At 31.3% G+C, this 21,568-nt stretch overlaps 1 protein-coding gene across 1 annotated transcript in view; it reads left to right on the top strand.

Annotated features, from left to right (window-relative positions):
* The first annotated feature begins 843 nt into the window (after positions 1 to 843).
* Positions 844 to 21,568, top strand: part of LOC126774795 (uncharacterized) — a 39,088-nt gene continuing 18,363 nt past the window's right edge. The window contains exon 1 of the mRNA XM_050496354.1: positions 844 to 1,078. Within this exon, the coding sequence (XP_050352311.1) occupies positions 871 to 1,078 (208 nt within the window). The 5' untranslated portion in view covers positions 844 to 870. The remainder of the gene's footprint in view (positions 1,079 to 21,568) is intronic.

Here is a 21,568-nt window from a genome sequence, read left to right as displayed (position 1 = left end):
CTAAGCCAACGGCGTCCGAATTTGTATAGTGCACAAGTGTGTGCACAAACGCAAATGCATTGTTCTTATTTCTTTACTTCTTTAAACCTATGGGAAGGCAATTCGACACCTTCGAAAAGAGTTATGATGCAGGACCAACGGTTCAACGTGCTTTCCGAGTCTCGAGAGTGTACACATATTCCAGATCCAGGCTGCTATTGAGAATCTTAGACAGAAAAACCCATAAAGTTTTTATCGGTCCGACCTGGGTATTGAACCCAGGACCTTGGGATCTGCGAAATTATATCTAGCCACTACACCAAAGAGGCAACCATCAATTAGTATTAGCGTACTTTACTTAAATTTACTTAAATTAATAGTAACGCTTAATTTAATTAAAAACGCATTTCCGGATGGTCGTTATTAATAATGTATTTTGGTAGATGGTATATATATATATTTTTTTTTGTATTTATTTTAACGAAAATTGTTAACATGGATCATATGAAATGTACAATTCTTACTTGAACATATTGCTTATATCTTCTTATTCATCTGCCTGCGTCTCAACATAATTATACTAAGACAAAAATAGCACGTAGATTCAAGTTTTTTATAGGCAGAAATAGTGTATCTATAGATTAAGTGAGCATTAACCCTTCATATCTGGATTCTAGAACTGCCCTTGAAAGGAACCTGTCTGATTTCAGGACGCGAGGTGTCGGATAAACAACCTTTCATATACCAAAGCAATGATCGCACGCGCAGCACAACAACACCGCTACTTGATGCGCGCGCACGCATGTCTAACAGCGCGGGCGCGAAAACACTTCGGACCGCGAGATATGTGACTTCGAAATTTAAATTTTGACAGTTTTTATTTCAAACACAATGCGGTTTGTAGTGTTGTGTTTTTGTGTTTGTGTATTGTCAGTGATGGGACAGGACATCGATGCGATGCGGAATATGCCCAAATATGACTCGAGATACGATTACCTAGATGTAGATGCATTATTTAATAGTAAAAGACTAGTGAGTAACTATGTGGACTGTTTAATTAATGGCCGCAGGTGTACACCTGAAGGAAAAGCCCTGAAAAGTAAGTTATAATAAAAAATAAGAAAATAAAATAATAATAAAAATTATTTACAAATTTACATATTATAGTAGAATTAAGAATCGATATAATATCTAAAGGAAAATAGTGTTGTTTGCCTTCTATTATATATTATTAGATACTATAAACCTCGTCCCATTATTATTTACTTCTTCATAAAATTATTAATAATGGAACCTCGGTAAAGTGTAGGTGCGCTATGATACATGAATAAGATCGTTTTATAGTGTTTTGTTTATAATCAATTAAACCTAATTTAAAGGTTTTAATAATTTAATTATTCAACCTACTACGTATGCAATAATCTGATTATTATTGATCTATTAAACAACATTATAGAATAATGTGTATAATATATTGAACTACAAATTATAATGTTTTATTATTGTTGATCTCGAAGCAATTAATTCAGAGACATTTTGGATAAATAAGTAATAGATGACGTATTTGCTCAAATTTAATATATTTTTTTAAATGAATAGATATTTAAATAAAAAGTGCTTGAGTATATTATACAAATTTCTTTTTAGTTTTTAATCGATATAATACAAGGAGAGGTTTTCAATTTAGTTGTATTTTTTGTTCAAATTTGTCATCTAATAACTCCTTTAGTAGAATTCCGCCATTTATGAACCGATTTGAAAAAAAGCTTTTTTTGTTTGGCAGTGTAGTCATACATCTAGTTACGTCTCATTTGAATGTGAAGAAAAAATAACACCACAAAAAATAACACACAACATGGAATTTGACGAATATGAAAAAATGGGGGATTACATTTTTTATGGGCTACTATTTAATTTGAATTTCGGTTTTGTTTTTAAGGTAATAAATAATTTAAGCCTGATTAAAGACACAAACCTTAAATGAAAATTAATAAAATAAATATTTATATAAAACTTGGACGGTGTTCTTTTGCTTGACCTTACACTTGACCAATTTCCGATTCTACTTGACACTGGTGTAGGAAAATGCTGTAATGGTCAACGTTAATTAATATAACACAGCTTTAGTCAATTAATATACACAGTTCGTTTTCATTAACCCTGTTCTTCCCATAAAAGTAAAAAGTCATATCTTATTCACATCAGAATATAAATTCATCAAATTTTTAACGTATGTATTTCTAATTTTGATTTGTAAATGATAAATACAAATAATCAATTACAATGTTGCCTGTAATTCTTTTATTCTAAACAAATATAAAAGATAAGTAGGGATCATAGACATAATAGACGATATATATATTCGTAGAAAATTAGTCTATTGTTGATAAAACCAGTTTTGAAAAAATAAAACAAACTTTCATATCCTATTTAAACCATTGGTAGTAAATTTTCAAAAATCCATAGACATTATAAAAGGATCCATAGACATTATGAAAGTCCTGTGCTAATTTGTATGCTTTTCGATCCACCGGTCGAAGCTGTGGGTAATATTAGTATTGTGGACAGTCAGTCATTTAAAAAAATATATTAAGTAGATAAACGCTACACGTGAAAATGTAAGAATTGCTTTGATTGATTAAGAGAGGTTGAGATATTTTTGCAACCATTTTTGACAGTCATGATTTATATATTATTAAAATTGTTAATCTATTTTATATGTATGTTTAATATAATTTCGATTTTATAAAAAAAATTTATAAACTTAATTATTAAGAACATTTATTTTTATGTTTTAATCTTTCAAATTCAGTAAGTAATTAAACTAAGAAAACAATAAGATTATATATCAAGAAATTCAATCAAGTCATTTTAATTGTGTTGATATAAACTTTTGGACTGGTTTCGCAAGAAAATTATTCTTAATTTGGTGTATATCTGCTGAAGGTTTTGAAATGGAATAGTGGACTTAATCGATTTCAATGGTCCTGCCATTGTGTTTACCCGCTTTATATTTGCTTAAAATTCATCTCATATTTGACGTTCAAAGGACACATTATAACGAAACTGGTGTCCCATGACAAACAATCAATCACTAACTCGCAGTTAAGTAGCGTAGTGGAACAAATCCTCCAAATCTACTTCTTGTGTATTTTGAATGAAATTGAGTCAGGTGTGAGATATAAAGTATGTTTGTCCTTGAGGTTCAAGTTTGCTTCATACAAAAATGGGCTCAATGGTTAAGTCATAAAGTAAGCCGTAAGTAACGCCATAAAGCGTAAATGTCAGACAGACAGAGTTACTTTTGCATTTATAATATTAGTATAACTCATAAGATAAGATTTAATAAGAGTTTGACACCTAATAATACAATTTCAACATTTGAATTCTATTTGAGGAGGGAGTACATACTTACCTTGGCTTAAAAAAAAAAATTATATAATTACATCTCATCGTCGTAGGTCTGGACATATCCCATCAAAATGCTTTGGATAGGTGGAAGCATGGAAGATTTATATCACTTGTTGTATATGTATGTATATGTGTCAAGTCACAGAATCAGAGAGCTACTTTTAAATAATTTAAAAGTATGTTTGCTCGATGTTGGGGTAGTTCAAAACATTCTATCAGATCCTTTATCAGACACTAGAAGAGACTAGTAAGATGCTCCTGGATTTTTATCTAATAGTAAGAAATAATAATTAATATTATAAAAATTTAAAAGTAACAGTGGTACCGACGTGCCTGTGTAGGACAAAAGTCCCTAAATTAAATTACTAATTACATTTAAATTGTTTTGATAGATCGTTAAATAAATTTGTATCATATTTATTTCTTACTTTTAATAGCAGAGATGGCCTAGTGGTTAGAACGCGTGAATCTTAACCGACGATCGTGGGTTCAAACTCAGGCAAGCACCACTGAATTTTCATGTGCTTAATTTGTGTTTATAATTCATTTCGTGCTTGACGGTGAAGGAAAACATCGTGAGGAAACCTGCATGTGTCTAATTTCATTGAAATTCTGCCATATGTGTATTCTACCAATCCGCATAGGAGCAGCGTGGTGGAATAAGCTCCAAACCTTCTCCTCAAAAGGGAGAGGAGGCCTTAGCCCAGCAGTGGGACATTAACAGGCTGGAACTGTAGTATACTGTACTATTTAACACATGACATATTTTGTAGAGCGTATTTATACAGAGATTATCTTATCACATAAACACGATCTAGTTCGAGTCAAATTTGCATTGTGGGTTTCGTACTAATGAGAAAATAAGAAATACTGTAGTTCTTAGTTAGGAAAATTAAGATAGAAGACATTTAAAGAATAAAATAATAACGTTATGCTTATATTATATTAGGAGAAAATAAGCAGCGACAAACACGAGAGTGATCCGAGTAATTATGTTTAATACAATCTATTTGTAATCTCGATTACATTTGGAAAATCGATTAATATTATGCATTTCAAAAATGTGATGTAGATTTTTGTTTATGTAAACAAATGTGCAAATAAGCAACTGAAGCTTAAAGTCAGTTTTACGAATTGCTACTGATAAAAGATATATGACAATATAAGTAAACTACTAGTATATACTATAGTAACATTAACAATATAAGTAATTGTTATATCGTCTATAGGCCACTAACTGTCACATAAATATTTTCAGTACAGTACAGTAACAGCCTGTGAATGTCCCACTGCAAATATTTATATAAGATTTATTAATATTTTATTTTATGAAAAAATACATAAATGTTCTAGAAGGATAATTTATCTTGCTTATTAAAACGATAATATAAATATGTTAGCAATAGTCAGTAAATTTTTCCGTCAATAAATTAATTACCTACGACTAGGAAACATAGATCACTTTAAATTCCGTACTGGCTGGTACCGTTGACAGAACAATCGGTAATATTTTTTTAGATTCCTTCGTTCTGTTTAATAAATATTCGCGCAGGATTTACTTACTAATCTGTGGTAATTAAGATATATAAGATAGACATAAAAACTGCATATAGAATTTATTAAATCTATTACTTGAATTTTCAATTTGAAAACGATCGTATCGTAAAACATAAAAGGTAATAGAGTGTTGTATTAACTATAAATATTAAATTTAAAAAGTACAATATAACAGGTATAGTTATATGAGAGTCTTGCGTTCATCGATAAATGGATGCGACTTTCACAAACATACGATTTCGCCAGAAACTAGTAACAACATAAGTAGACTGGAACTTCTTATCTTGGTCACCAGCCGAAGGTTTTATTAGTTTCGGTTCATTTCAGGCTATATTTTGAGTATATTAGAATTATTTACATAGATAAATATTCACAAAAAATGCAATGACAATCCTGGAATTGTAACATATTATCTTTAGACAGCATTTCACAACCGACACGATAAATCGTTGATGTATTTGCGTACAATAATATGTATCCTTAAAATATTATAATAACTGTTTCAATGTCACATATTACTTTCTGATATTTCACGATCGCATTGCTAGGTTGAGTTTTAAGAGGTTGTTTAGACAGTATACATTCGATGCAAGATGCTAGATTGGGAACCTAATTATTAATTAGTTAAGGTAATATCATATGAATAGCTATACCAATACAAGTGTTAAATCCAATTCCTTTATAAGGATTTAGTTATAAATAGAGCCGCATTCCGTTGGAAATCAAATGAAGAAAACGTAGCATGGCAGTCAACTATTAATACACAATAAATTGAACAAGAATAATTAAAGTTAATGTTAATTTGTTATATAAATGATTTTATTAATCAATTAAGGCAGAAGATTAAGCATAAACATGTTAGAATCGTGTAGCCACAGCAATTGAGAAGGAATATATATTGTAAAAAAATTATTTAAAAAATATAATTATGTAAAAAAATATATAATTACGAGTTAAAGAAGTGGGAATGCTATAATTATGGTAATTGTAACATTCCAACGTATCTGTATATACTTTTCCCGCTATAATTGCTACTTAACATAAAACATAATACTCGGTCGTAAGTAGCACAAGGTTGTATATTACCCCATATATACCCAGAACCTTAAAATAGGGTTTTAATAATAATTTGTAGTTGTTAGTTCTAAAAGTGGTTTTATATTGCAGTAAAATCTCTTTGCAGCAAATTTTCGCGATACGGTCTACTGTCCTTTTTAACGCCTCTATTTAGCTTCACTTGTACTAACATAGCTCATGTTTAATATTATTTAAACAAATCTAAGTAATCTATCATATATTTTTTAATTGAACCGATTAGCCACTTTTAAATATTTTGTATTTCGAATATATAAGTATATATTGTAATTTCATATGATATTAGAACCTTTCAATTGCTACAAATCCCCTTGAGTTTCAGCTTAATTTTATTAATTGATCGCTTCAAATGTTACGTTATTTACCATGGAAATAGAAAACGGAAAAGAACGATTATTATTAAAATAAAACATAAGAAAATAATGTTTTATTCTTTCTGTAAAATCCAGTAGCGATATATATTCTTTAACGAAATAAAAAAAAAACGATGACAGTAAATTTTCTAATAAACTAATCAAACAAAACTTTTTCTAACTCAAAACTCGTCAAAGGCCTTCGACAGTTCAGATAAGAAACAGGCAAAATCTACTACGCTTAAAAGAAGAGAAGTATAATATCTAATCATACTATGCTTAAGATGTAATTTTGCCACAGTTTCAATATTTTATTCAATTAGATTCTCAGTAGACAGACTGGTGATATTATGTTCGAGGATGGTAGGTGTTTTTCTAACACGTTAGAGCGGTGGAGGTGTGCCGTTAGTTCTTTCCATTCGTCAGTTCCCAGTTTTATTTCTAGCTACAGGTTCTACAACTTCTTCCATTAGATACTTATGTTGCAGTAAATTTGTGCTATGCTTGTGATCTTGCAGCATTGTGTATAAGTCACCGATTCATGTGGCGATTTTACAATAACGATATTCCTAAAAAGATAATCAACATCTTAAGATTTTCTATAACCGACTCTCATTGGCCGATATTTAGCTCTAAGGTATTACTCGTGTCTTTCCAAATAAAATATTTTATCTATTTATGGTCTTGTTGGTTGACACTATTTCAATATTGAATATCTTCCTACTTTCTTTTTTCTTCTTTCTTACATCAAAGAAAAATCTCCCACATCACATCGCGTATGTGATGTGGCAGATCGAAAATATTTAAATCCTCGACTTTTAGATAAAGCTGTAAATAATTGTTAATATATTTTTGTTGCAAAGGTATTTTTTTTAAATCCTAATAAAAAAACTCAAGGATAGCTTAGCTAGTAGCGGAAATCGTTAATATTTTATTAAATAAACAAATGCAAAATGATCTAAAAACATTACGTGATTAAACTTGACCTTAAAGCAGTGATATGTTGAAGAACGTATTTCAGGCATGTATGTATGCTTTAAATGGTCCTACAAAGATAGAAAGACATTATATTTACACGTTATTAATAATCAATAACATTATTATAGTAACTGATTTATTAATAACATATTACTGTAAGTAATCATTATTAAAACGATTGTAATATTTCAATGATAAACAAAATAAATATTATTTATATTATACTCTTAAATTCTTGTAGATTAAATATGTGTTAAATGCAGAAAAAAAGTAAACACACAGTCTGTAAATGTCCCACTGCTGAGTTAAAGGATTTTCTTCTTTAGAATTTGAATCCACAATCTCTGGTAGTAAAATTCAGGTATTGTAAACAGTGGGTCATCTCGGTTACGAGTACTAAGTTGTAAATGAAGAAAATCTGTGTACAGGCAGGGCGTAGAGGTAGAGATAACTGTACAGTTGTCACATACATGACCTAGTTTACAATGTAATGAACTAACAAACAGTTAAGTACACCGTTATATACAATAAGAAATGTTAACTTGAGGCAAAGACGCTGAGAGTATGCCTGCTTTCAAACATTACATTATTTCAAACTCCAATTATGTCTTGTTAAATTAATTGATTGACACGTTGACATTGACATTTCATATACGTATAATCTAAGCTAGGTTATGAGGAATTTTTACCTATGAAAACATCTTCAATGGTCGTTTTGTGCACAGAATGAAGAGGCTGTAGGAGCGTTCCGATGTAAAGCATCCGTGGCCCCTTCCGTACGCGTATTGCGTAGAACACTCCAAAAGTGATCGTAAATACTCATCTCAATTGCTACTTCCAAATTCTCCTCACTGAGAGGAAGGGAGAAACTCATTTCCGTCTGCCGTCTTCTACGCTGTATAAAAGGATGTGCAGGGCCCCGATGGCCCAGGCAAAAATACATCTCAGACGAGTGGGTTCGACCTCTATAAATTCCACTGTGCCGTCTTCTTCCAGATTATGAAAGTCTCTTCGGTGGAAGGAGACTAGGATGCTACACCCCAAAGGAAGGCTGTGCCATAGAGTCACATAGTTCTGCTAATCAGAAAAGTGCCACAGCACTCAGGAACGACCCCCATCATCGTCGTGACTTTTGCAATCTGAAGTGTGCTTGGATGCTTATCTGCTTCGCCCAGGGTGCACCACGGGTAGGTCACTGACCTGCACATCACCTTTTGTTTTCTAGGCCAAATTGGCTCTGCACAGTAAATTGTATAAGGAACAGAGGCGAATAACTTACGTATTTAAACAATCAACATATAAATAAGGTATGACTATTTAGATAAGATTGTTAACTTGTAAGGTCATTGAACAGTAAAATAATCTTCGATCTTAATCGAACAATTAACACGAATTCCACGCGTACTCCATTTCAAAGCACAAAACATGAGGCTTAAATTGAAAGTTTAATTACTATTTTTCTTTTGAAATATAACTAAAAAAAATAGGTGGAATTTAAATGCACCGATTCTATAACATTTGCAAATGAATCGTTTAGTGTAAACTTTTAATTCTGATATTTCTTCTTGTACAATGAATGTAATTGTAATGTACCAGGAAGAGAACCTATTACGAAAAGAATAGATGATGCGCAAATGATTCGGATTACTAAGAAAGTACAAATAGATTAGCGGCGTATCAATCATACGCGTGTGTGGAATACGTAATTGCGACCTTGCGCCAACTATGTCATCTAGCGGGTCCCACCACAGAACACACAATCATAAATGACATCGAGCTTATTCACATTAAACAGCATAAACACACATTTTCATACATAATATCAAAGTATGATTTTCTCGAGAAGGCTGTAAGAGTTATTACTTTAGCTTGAACTTGTATATAAAAAAAATGTTTTATAAGAAACAGTTGCATATTTATAGCATCGGCCTTCATAATTAATGCACTTTCAGTCATATATTTTCTCTTAAGCGCATAAAGTGAAACGAACCGAATGTTATTGATTAATTAAGTAGCATAATTAACAATAAATTTATTAAATTTCGTAATACGTTAATATTGAGAATTATATTTATAAAATGTGTAATATTCGTAAATGTCAAAATCAAATCCTGACGAGCTACAAATCTTCTGACCGAATTACGGTCACAGCTGGTTTCTTAATAATTATCTCAAAGCCAACTTAGAGATAATTATTAAGAAATATAATGCCATTTCATTTTTACTTTTTATTCTATGGACACCTATATGGCGAAATTGTAAACAATAGTTTCGTTTAACTGAATGCGTGGAATTTAGATTTATAGGCCATTTCACTTTTTATATAGTATCAAAGATCGCTTAAGTATTGTTTAGTAATAGCGTAATCTGTCGCAAGACGAATTGCTAATTACCACAATCTATAAAGATTCCTTATAATGATGAAATGAAATAGAAAAAACTAAAATTGCTCAATGATTATAGTGCTGAGTAGAATTATCTCCTCTTTAGCTGTAGTTAAAACTTTTACTAAGACAGAAAGCCATATGTTTCAATAACATAGGTGATAATTTTTTTTTAATTTGATGTGATACGTGTTTGATGTGAGTCGCTGGAACAACTCACCGAAATGCTGCGTAGCCTAGGCGAGTCTTCCCGGTGTGTCGGTCTCGGTATAAACTTGGACAAGACCAAGGTCATGTTCAACAGGCATGTCGTGCCGGGACCGATATACGTCGAGGGGAAACCTCTCGAAGTTGTTAGTGAATATACCTACCTAGGACAGATAATACAAGTCGGTAGGAACAACTTCGAGAAGGAAGCCGATCGAAGAATTCGCTTGGGATGGGCAGCATTTGGCAACCTTCGTCAAGTCCTCAAGTCGTCTATACCGCAATGTTTGAAGACGAAAGTCTTCAACTTTATTTTTTATTATATTTTATTGATTATCCGGAAAAGAACCGGAGTCACCGACATAGCTTGCAAAATTAGCAGGCTGAAGTGGCAGTGGGCTGGTCACGTATGTCGTAGGACCGATGGCCGTTGGAGCAGACGAGTCCTAGAGTGGAGACCGCGAATCGGCAAACGCAGCGTAGGGCGCCCTCCAGCCAGGTGGACCGACGACCTTAAGAAGGTGGCGGGCACCAACTGGATGCGGAAGACGGAGGACAGGGAGCTTTGGCGCACCTTGGGAGAGGCCTATGTTCAGCAGTGGACAACGATTGGCTGTTGATTGATACGTGTTTGCTTATTTAATATATTTAAACATGCCTGACTGCCTCGTTGGTCTAGCGGCTTGATGTAAGGCCGCAGACCGGGAGGTCCTGGGTTCAATTCCCAGGTCGGGCCAATAAAAAGTTATTGGGTTTTTCTGTCAGAAAATTCTCAGTAGCAGCCCGAAATCTGGAAGTTGGAAGTGTGTACACTCCCGTGCCTCGAAAGGCACGTAAAGTCGTTGGTCCTGCGCATGAATTCTTTTCAGTCGTGTCGGATTGCCGTCCCATCGGAATATGAGAGTAAGGGAATAGAGACTGCACCTGTGTTTGCGCACACACTTGTGCACTATAATATCTCCTGCGTAGTGGGTTAATCTCTCTTGAGATTGGCCGCCGTGGCCGATACCGGTCTGGAGGACATTATTATTATATTTAAACATATAAATATTTTTGATATTAGTAAATATTGTGTACTGTATAATATATACCTTCTACAACCACGAAGCGTTGACTGCAAGATTCGGACCATAAATTGATGTTTGTTTTTATATCGAAAAAATATATAATGTGCCAGTATTTTTAGAATCATATAAAACCTCCTTATTATTATGAGGTATATTGCATTATTTATACGAGACAGTTTATAGTCAGTCACTCAATTAATTTTGGGGGTCAGGGTCAAACGCGTGGTGAAATATAGTGATATAAAGTGAACTTTGAATGAATATAAATGAAATGAAAATTATAGTCTATAATTCGGTGTAAATATTTATTTACAGCAGCTATTTACTTAGAACGCACCGTAGTTCTAAGTAAATAGTTGTGACGACTTGATTATTTCTTAAATTATTATTTTGCCTTTGATATAACTTACATTTATATATTTTTAAATCTTAAATAATCTATACAAATAAATAAAATTGTAGTGATATCATATTAAAGTAACTGCCTCTTTTTATTTAATATGGCTATTTGTGGGTCAACAAAACGAAAATAAATATTTTTTATTATTATTTTTGTTTGTCTATTTGGCCGGCCACGTTCTTCAAAACGGCTAAAAATTAAAAACTCAAATAACTAAATTATTATAAAGTATTCTAAGGTTTAGCGTTTATTACGTCAAAATCGATTGAGTCTATCAATTGTTATAACAATGTTAAGTTCACTTAGTGAATATATTTGTTGTCCACCATTTTAGGTTTATCCATTTATATACATAAAATTAAAGTGGGTGTTTGAGATTTAAGCTGCTATGATGAAAATAACTGCTTCCTTTGAAGTTAATATGTCTACTTGGGTGTTACCAGTCATTTTAATCATTTCAATATTTTATTTATATAATTCAAATATGCATTATGAACGCTAAAAAGGCAGACTTTGAAGGATTTCGGCACAAACATAATTCGAAACCGCGAGTGTTCCTAGTACATAATAATATCATATTCAATGCTATTGATGTTTATATGAATACAAGTATGTACAAAAGTGATTGTAAAATAAAATTATTATAATTCGGATTCAGATAACATTAAAATCCTTGAAAAGTAACGGGACGGTTTTAAATACAGTTGTATACGTATTTGTTTATTCTGATGTGCTTATGAAACAATATGATAATTACTTGGCTATCACCAAGAATGCTGGCGACGGGATGTCGCGCGAATTTCATAAATCTAACAGGTGTAGGTATATTTGAGAATGTACTATAGTATTTATGTACGTGGATTGTTTGTATATTTTGATTTTAATCGCTATTAAATAAAACCTTTTTACTAGAAAACGAAGGTTTTCTTAATCGTCAATGTGTATTGGCATGTGTACCACGGTCACCACTTACCATCTGGTGGCCCATTTGCCCGTCCACAGACAAAGTATATTTATTATAATTTTTTCATCTATCGAGATTCTGAAGTGTGCAAAATGACAACTTTTGTAGTTTTCTGGTGGTAGGGCTTTGTGCAAGGTCGCCTAGGTAGGTACCACCCACTCATCAGATATTCTACCGCAAAACAGCAGTACTTGGTATTGTTGTGTTCCGGTTTGAAGGGTGAGTGAGCCAGTGTAATTACAAGCACAAGGGATTTAAAATCTTAGGTCCAAAGGTTGGTGGCGCATTGGCTATGTAAGCGATGGTTAACATTTCTTACAATGCCAATGTGTATGGGTGTTGGTTACCACTTACCATCAGGTGGCCCATATGCTCGTCCGCCTTCCTATTCTATAAAAAAAAGTTACATAATTAGATAGATATTTTCCGGATATGTAAAATAGACATGACACATAAAATAGAAGTTTAATAAAATCTTAGAAACGTTTTTTGTAATGAACATATTATTAAAAAAAAAAGTAACTTTTGTATTCTTTTTTCGATGATCGACGGTTTTATATTTTTTTATTACACGTTTCAGCGGTGAATGTAGTTACCCTCGCTGCCCAATCTTAAATTTCAATCTTATATACAAAGATTATTTTAAATAAATTAATATTTTTTTATAACGGCGAGGCGTGGTTGGTGGATGCTTGCCTTTCACGCTGAAGTTGTGGGTTCGATGTCCACCCAGGACAGATATTTGTGTGCATGGACATGTCTGTTTGTCCTGAGTCTGGGTGTAATTATCTATATAAGTATGTATTTACAAAAAGAAAATTAGTACATGTAGTATATCAGTTGTCTGGTCTCCATAGTACAAGCTCTGTACAAGCTTAATTTTGGATCAAATGGGATAGATATTATTATTATTATAACCTGTTTAAAGTAATATTAAAATTAATTTGTGGGTCAAAATCATAATAATAGAAAATAATTCAAATAAGTACTTACGCGAATATATAAAATCTACTATGTTAAAAACATTTAAGTATGGTTTATGATTTTACTTACATAGATATGGTTAACCAGAGTTATGTAAATTGCTGTATACATTCGATTTATATTTCTATTACCTATTAATAGATCAATAAAAACATTGATCTTCGTATATACATAAAACATAATATTACAAGTTAATTAATTAACATTAATTTAATTATTTATGTCAAGTCACCGCAGAAAGCGGTCGTTATATGACACGCATCAAGATAGTATATCACTATAAGTCGTTTGTCAACAATTCATGGGTGAGTAATGAAGTGAGTTCTTACAGAATAGTACTGCAGGATATTAATCTTAATGAACTCCGTGTCCCAACATTTAACTTAAATATTCACCGTTAAATATAAAAAGTATATGATAAAAACTAAATTAAATATTTGCGAAATTTAAAAATAATATCATATACAAATATAAATTAAAAAAAAAAATTAAAACGAGTAATGAATATTATATATTCGAATTTTATCAACAATACAATCGCTAATATATATATTATTAGCGATTGTAAATATCTAATAAACACAAATTAGCATATCGAAAAGTGCTATTACTGGATTTGAACCTGTGATCTTCGGTTAAAATCCACGTGTTATATTTACTACCCCATAAGAATACAACTCGAACAAACAGCAAATACATTTGACTTATCATGATAAGATTTTATCTTACCGATACATAATTTATTCAGGTAAGATTTTGCCAAACGTACTTGCAAAAAATTTTACAATTAATTAATATTTATAAAAGTATACAAATAAATAAAAGAAATGTTATTTGCACAAAAACTGTAGCTTATGTTTGTTAGTATTTCTTTATCTCACCTGACAATCAAAAAGGTTTACAACGAGATCTTAATTAATAACGACAAAAAACAGACTATTATAACGTCTGAAAGGTTATTTTAGTTGTTTTTTTTTTTAATTTCCATACAAGGTATCATTTTTACAATTTGTATATAGGCTAGAAACAATTCTAGTTAAATGATAAAAGAAGGATATACTCCTAAGTATCATTTTTTAATTTTATACTCAAGTACGAGCCGAGACGGCCTAGTGGTAAGAACGCGTGAATCTTAACCGTTGATCGTGGGTTCAAACCCGGCCAAGCACCACTGAATTTTCATGTGCTTAATTTGTGTTTATAATTCATCTCGTGCTTAACGGTGAAGGAAAACATCGTGAGGAAACCTGCATGTGTCTAATTTCATTGAAATTCTGCCACATGTGTATTCTACCAACCTGCATTGGAGCAGCGTGGTGGAATAAGCTCCAAACCTTCTCCTCAAAAGGGAGAGGAGGCCTTAGCCCAGCAGTGGGACATTAACAGGCTGTTACTGTAACTGTACTCAAGTACGACGACCGTAAAATATAACAGTATATTATTTTTATAAGGTACTCGTAAGTGTGGCACTAGCATAAATAACAGTTAAAATGTTTACATGACATGACGCATTTGACATATAGAATAGAATGTAGAAGTAATATCAAACAAAATATTATATAAATGTTACTCACACACGCTGTACACTGTTTTTTTTTCACTATAAGATTTGATATACAACATTATAGAGATATGATGAAAGATTTGTTTTTGTCACGGCACCCATTCTCCAGAGAGATTAGTTAACTGCGCAGGAGATATTATAGTGCACACTCCCGCCATCTTTTTCAGGTCATCGTTCCCTTCAGGCCATCGGCCCGTATTATGTTTCTATGCGTTCCTTAACCATTGATCCGATTGTGATGAAATTTTGTTGGGTTCTTATGTGTACGCTCACTTAAGGACAAATATATTAAGAAGTAGATTAAAACTATAAAGTTTAAGTAATAACTAAAATTTCAAAAATACCCAAAAAATATAATTTTCGTTGTACTCATAGTCATAGAATGTAATAAGTTGTGACTGATTTGTGTATGTTGTTTCTGTTGTATTAAATTATTTTCAAGCAGCATCTATACTTAACGCATTTCTTTGTGATGAGGTCAGTAGATATTTTGGCCATCCAACTGTTCAATGACCTTACAAATTTGTCAAACCTTTTATATATTTGTTCCACTTTATCTAATTGTCATTTGTATGTTATATGCCTTCAATACGATTATAAATGACAAGTGTAAATAATAGTCTTTAACTCGTTTTTTAAAAGTAGCGTTAATTAGTAATAAGTTTATACATTAATTGAATTTCTATGCTAGTGATGTCATTCGACTGATGTTTTCGGCCACGGCGACCACCTCCAACGAAGAAATGACAACTGCGAAGGACATATTTTAATGCGCAGTGTTTGCGCAAGCAAGTGCACTCTCTATTCTCTCACTCTCATAATTCGTTGGGAACATCTGACACGACTGGCACGTGACTAACAGCTTTACGTGCTTTCTGATCCTATTTTTAGATATACCTTAATATGCTGACGTAGTCAAAGAGAAAATTGTCCGTTAGCATCTTTTGAAGCGATCGAGAAATTTTATATAAGCACATGAAATAACACAGTTAGGCAGCTAGATTGGTTGAATGTTTATAACACTTTAGTTAAAAATATCTTGGTATAAAATTCTTATTATAAGACTGAGTAGTTAATAAGTTTAAAAATAAATAAACTTTATTATTCGTAAATGTTTTAGGGCACAATATTTTCAAACAGATAAAGAGAAAAAGAGACTATAGGTAACTCACACAAAATACTTTTGTTTTCAAGAATTAATGATGACCATTATTTTGTTAGCTCTTTAAGATTCATTTTAAAAACCATTTATATTTTTTACATGATGTTACACAGGAAAAAAAAACTTATTCAAAATTCTTGAAAAGAGGCTTAATGGGCGTTAAGACTCATTTATTCGTATAGTTATAATGCTTTTGCATTAAGAATTTTTTTGTTGGCCTCTAAACTCTTTAAATTAAACAACCCTAATATAAAAATACTGTGTCCGAAACAAATTAATGAAAAAAAAACATAATGCATAAACATAAATAATAGACAAGCAAATTATTATAGTCAGACAGCCTATGAGATATACTAATAAAGGTAGGTAAGGTCAAATGTAAGGTAATACATAAAATAACTTGTAATTGTAACATTTCTGACAGTTAAAGTTCAGAACAATACAACTCTATTTGTGTCCTATGCGGCTGCATTTATTTGCGATAACGCGCTGTAAATTTGTAAAAGAAAAAAAGGAAATGTATAATTTACTTAGCCAGCCTCAAGGGTTAAGCTCAGCTCAAGAGCTGATCTTGATCTACGAACGATGAAAATTCATGAATCATCCAGTAAGTACGTTGATGTAAAATATAGAAATAACTCTACCGATTCTATATTTGACAATGAATTGCATTTGTTTTTTTTTCTATAACTCAGTGTATACAGCGAGGAGTTTCTACTACTGGTAGAAGATAAAACATTACCAAAATTTAAGTTTGTATTAATGATTCATGATATTGAATAATACAAAACTACAGTAGACCTCTAATACAGATAAAAACTTTACTTATATTATCAAAACAATAAACAAATAATATTAATTTAACTAAAGGTAACCGCTTACACGACATACAAAGTAGTATATATCGAACACCATTGACATGGTGACATAGGAAGGTACCACCCACTCATCATATATTCCGCCAAGCAGCAATGCTTAGTAAAACCTAATAAAATAAAATAATATATATTTTAAATATGGGATTTTGATTGGATTTGGTTTATTAAAGATTGGATACATTTATAGTATTAAAAATTTATAATATTACGAGAAAATAGGAACAAAAAAAGGAGTTTTTAATATGTAATTTGTAGGACGCCCTGACTTAAGTCAGTAGTCGAGTATTTCCTTATTGTTAAAAATAAGATAAAAAGTCAGTGTCATTAAGAATAGTTTGTTGGACAAATCAACATCATAATTGAATACCTACATAAAGGTACTCATTTATTCCAATCGAAGAAGAAGTAAATATAAACAAACCTTAGATATACTCAATCTATGCGATTTGCTAATACCTCTGCTATATAATGCACTACAAATATTTTAATCAATGTGTATTTTTTATTTACTATTCCATTGAGCTACTTCTATAGCGACTTTAATTTTACCTTCAAAGTCCCGATAACAACTTCGCGAACAATATTTTTTTTATAGAATAGGAAAGCGGACGAGCATATGGGCCACCTGATGATAATTGGTCACCAACGCCCATAGACATTGGCATTGTAATAAATGTTAACCATCGCTTACATCACCAATGCGCCACCAACTTTGGGAACTAAGATGTTATGTCCCTTGTGCCTCTAATTACACTGGCTCATTCACCCTTCAAACCGGAACACAACAATACCAAGTACTGCTGTTTTGCGGTAGAATATCTGATAAGTGGGTGGTACCTACCCAGACGAGCTTGCACAAAGCTCTACCACTAGTAGAGCTCTACCACAAAAAACGCCATTTTTTCACGAATCCGTCAAGAATACTATAGATTTATTTAAAATCTCGACCGATTATATCGTATCAGTTCAATGTCAATGTTTTTTTTTAATAAACTGATTTTGTGATGGAAATAGGCTGTTGCTAGATAATAAAAAAAATCCCATTTAACATTTGATTGCGTTAGTTACCTTAATTATTATATTCGACTTTCCATATAAATGTTAATAACAATAGATTTGTAAACGATACGAAAACCGCAAGTCGGTTTTTTATAGATATCAGGAAAACACCACTTCGTAAGTGTTCCCCACAGCTCATAAGCTGCACTTGTAGAAATATTAACAATACTTTACGTCGTCAATGCGCCGTCACACGTGGGAATTAAGAAGCTATGTCCGTTTTGCCTATAATTACACAGACTCACTATCTCTTCAAACCGTAACACAGTGCACAAAGTTTTAAAATTTAGTGATAGAATATTTTATACGTAAATGAGACCTACCCAAATGCGCTTATTTTTTTTAATTAAGTTCATAATAAGCTTATATACTTATAGAAAGAGACAAAATAAATTCAGCGAGATGTCTTTCATTACATTTATAGCAACATTCTTTGTCTACTTATAAACATCTTTAAACAAAAAGTCGAAATAGACCAGTGGTTAGACACGTAAATCTTTACCGAAGATTGCTAGTTCAAAACCGGGCAAGCACCACTGAATTTTTATGTGCTTAACTTACTGTTTCATACCCAACTGCATGTTTTATTTTGTTGCTTGTATTATCAATTTTAATGATTAAGTACACAATATACCTAAAGCAGTGACATCGACTTTTACATATAAAAACGGTTCATCCAAATTCGGTCTTAAAGAAGAGAAGCAAGAATTTACCAAGGAGGATTACATGAAAAAAAGTTTTTTTTTTTTAAATAGATAGTTATGGTCATCTGCTTCTTATGTACCTTGCTGTAACCGATGATTACATTTATTTTATATTCTAATTATACATGCCAATCAGAGTCAGGATCGAGACGAAGATATAAAGTCTTCCTCGATAAACAGATTATGATTAAGTAAGTAACGAAAAACGAATTATTCAAATTGGCTTGTTGGTTCCTGGGATTAGCGCGAAAATAAAACTCTTAGTCATTATATAAGTATAGACTATCAAAAATATTGCGTTATTAGTACTTTTAACTTATTTAGTTTTGTGTATAGGTAAAATATATTTAACATTTATCGCTTCAGTTTATATGGAGTAACGATTATTACTACTGTAGTCAGCACTTATCGTCATCGCTTCGTGTTCAATGTTTTAATTAAAATGTTTCAAAGATTTTTTTAAACAATCCTAGATAGAAAGAACATGAAGTACTTACCTAGTGATATAATTAAAATTCTCTAATTAAATATACAAAATAATCCCTATACATATAGCTTATAGGCTTGTTTTTTTATTATTTAAATAGTATAAATTAATCGAGGTCATTAGTCTGATCTAATGAAGAATATTTACGAACTACCAATAAATCGCTTGTAACCATTAATATTTAATGCAAGTACATTATTTCACTGCCTTAAATAAGCCTATTTAGGTATTTGGAATTTGGTATTTTACTTGGTAATTAAATAACTTCTGTTCAACAAACTACATTTGTGTAAAGTTATAATGTTATATTCTTAACTTAAAGCACGCTTTGACGGTGCTTATATAATTTTACATACATATTAATTTAAATGAGTACATACAGCATATTTAAATATCAGAAGAAATAAAAATAAAAAAACCAATTTGACTTTGAATTAACATGACATTACGTGTCGAGATCTACATCGTATCACATGTGTACATTATTTGTGAAAAAATGGCGTTTTAATGTCGTCGAAGTCGTTATCGGAACTTTGGGAGTAAAAGTAAAAAAAGTAGTTAAGTGGAATAGTGATAAAGAAATACATATTTATCAAGAACACACATTAACAAACATATAGTGCAATATAGTATTCATCAGATATTCTACCGCAAAACAGCAGTACTTATTATTGTTGTGTTCCGGTTTGAAGGGTGAGTGAGCCAGTGTAATTACAGGCACAAGGGACATAAAATCTTAGTTCCCAAGGTTGGTGGCGCATTGGCTATGTAAGCGATGGTTGACATTTCTTACAATGCCAATGTCTAAGGGCGTTTGGTGACCACTTACCATCAGGTGGCCCATATGCTCGTCCGTCTTCCTATTTTATAAAAAAAAAAAAAAGTAAAACAGAGCTATTAGCAAATCGCATTAAATAGGTATGTAAATCTATGCTTTGTTTAATTTTACTCTTCTTGCTATTGAATTGTAGTAGGTACAGACAGAACTATTACAGCCGGAATCATGATCATATAGTAACAACAAAACTGTAATTTTATAATTTTGATACAATAATGATATTATTAATTCTTATAAAGATTCTGAAAACATGTAAGCAAGTACATTATAAAATACAGGTAAAAAGTTATTCACTTAAAAAATAACCTTGAATATAAGTTTAAAATTAAGTTGCGAAATAGAATCATAGTTATGTTTTTACGTTAGTTGCATATGTTTGTATGTTTGTTTGAATTTGACAAATAACTACTGCAACTTATTTTGAACATCTTAGACTTTATTATAATTTAATTATAGATATGTTTAAGGTATATAAACGTGAGCGAGGGGAAATTGGCGATAATTATTTTCTTGCCGAACAAAATTCAGACTTATTACAAATTATTGTAAAAGTCGCAACGATATAATATTAAATATAAAATTATTTGTTGTTGCATTACTTTTTAATTTGATACCGTTTTAATTACAACATGTTTTTAAATAATGATATTTTATATTAGGCCTGCGGTAATTGTATATGTAAGTATATAACTATATTACGCAGTACGCCGTATATATTATAATGAAAAATACTTTATACATTAATATATACTTTTAAATTGTATCCATACAAAAACACGTATTTAATAGAATATATAACGCAATTGTTAAGACTTTTTTACTATTTGACGACTTTTTTATGCAGTAAAGATTTTTATTATCTTTTCTGAACTTAATGAATTCAAAGTCAAATAAGATAACAACTCGGAATTACGTAGTTATCCTTTAAATTATGTATTGCAGAAATCATGTCCGCGACGCAACGAGCAAAAGTTCTAATATATTCTTCGTTTCTTCTTAAATATTTTTATTGTTTATTTTTAGGTTATACAGTCGCTAATTTTAAGATGCGCTATTAATTAAATGACGTATACGCTTTTCAATATTTCTCTTATTGATAAAAAAGTGGCTTCATACTGTCGAAAATCCCTTGATACTACGTGATGTTTTTTTATGACTAGTAGGTAGTTTACAATTATTTTTTATATCTGTAAATAAATCAGAAATACATGTAGATGCAAGCTGACATGGATATTTCTGGAACAATGTTCCTCGTTTCTTATACACGAACAAAACATCTGTCAAGGTGGAATTTTTTCACGTGTTTTTGATCACGTTCTTAAAAGTTATCTTACTTTAATCATCTGAGAAAACCAAAGAATTACAAAAAGTATATTCTTGTATTATGCAAATGTATTATATCACAAATTATTTAAAAATAAGTACAGTCGATATATACTTACAAATATTTTATAAGTATAATCTACCTTTACTTTAGAATAAGAATAACGATCCAAT

The sequence above is a fragment of the Nymphalis io genome, chromosome 17, assembly GCF_905147045.1.
Source record: "Nymphalis io chromosome 17, ilAglIoxx1.1, whole genome shotgun sequence".
NCBI classification, from domain to species: Eukaryota; Metazoa; Arthropoda; class Insecta; order Lepidoptera; family Nymphalidae; genus Nymphalis; species Nymphalis io.
This window is presented reverse-complemented; position numbering and strand designations above follow the sequence as displayed.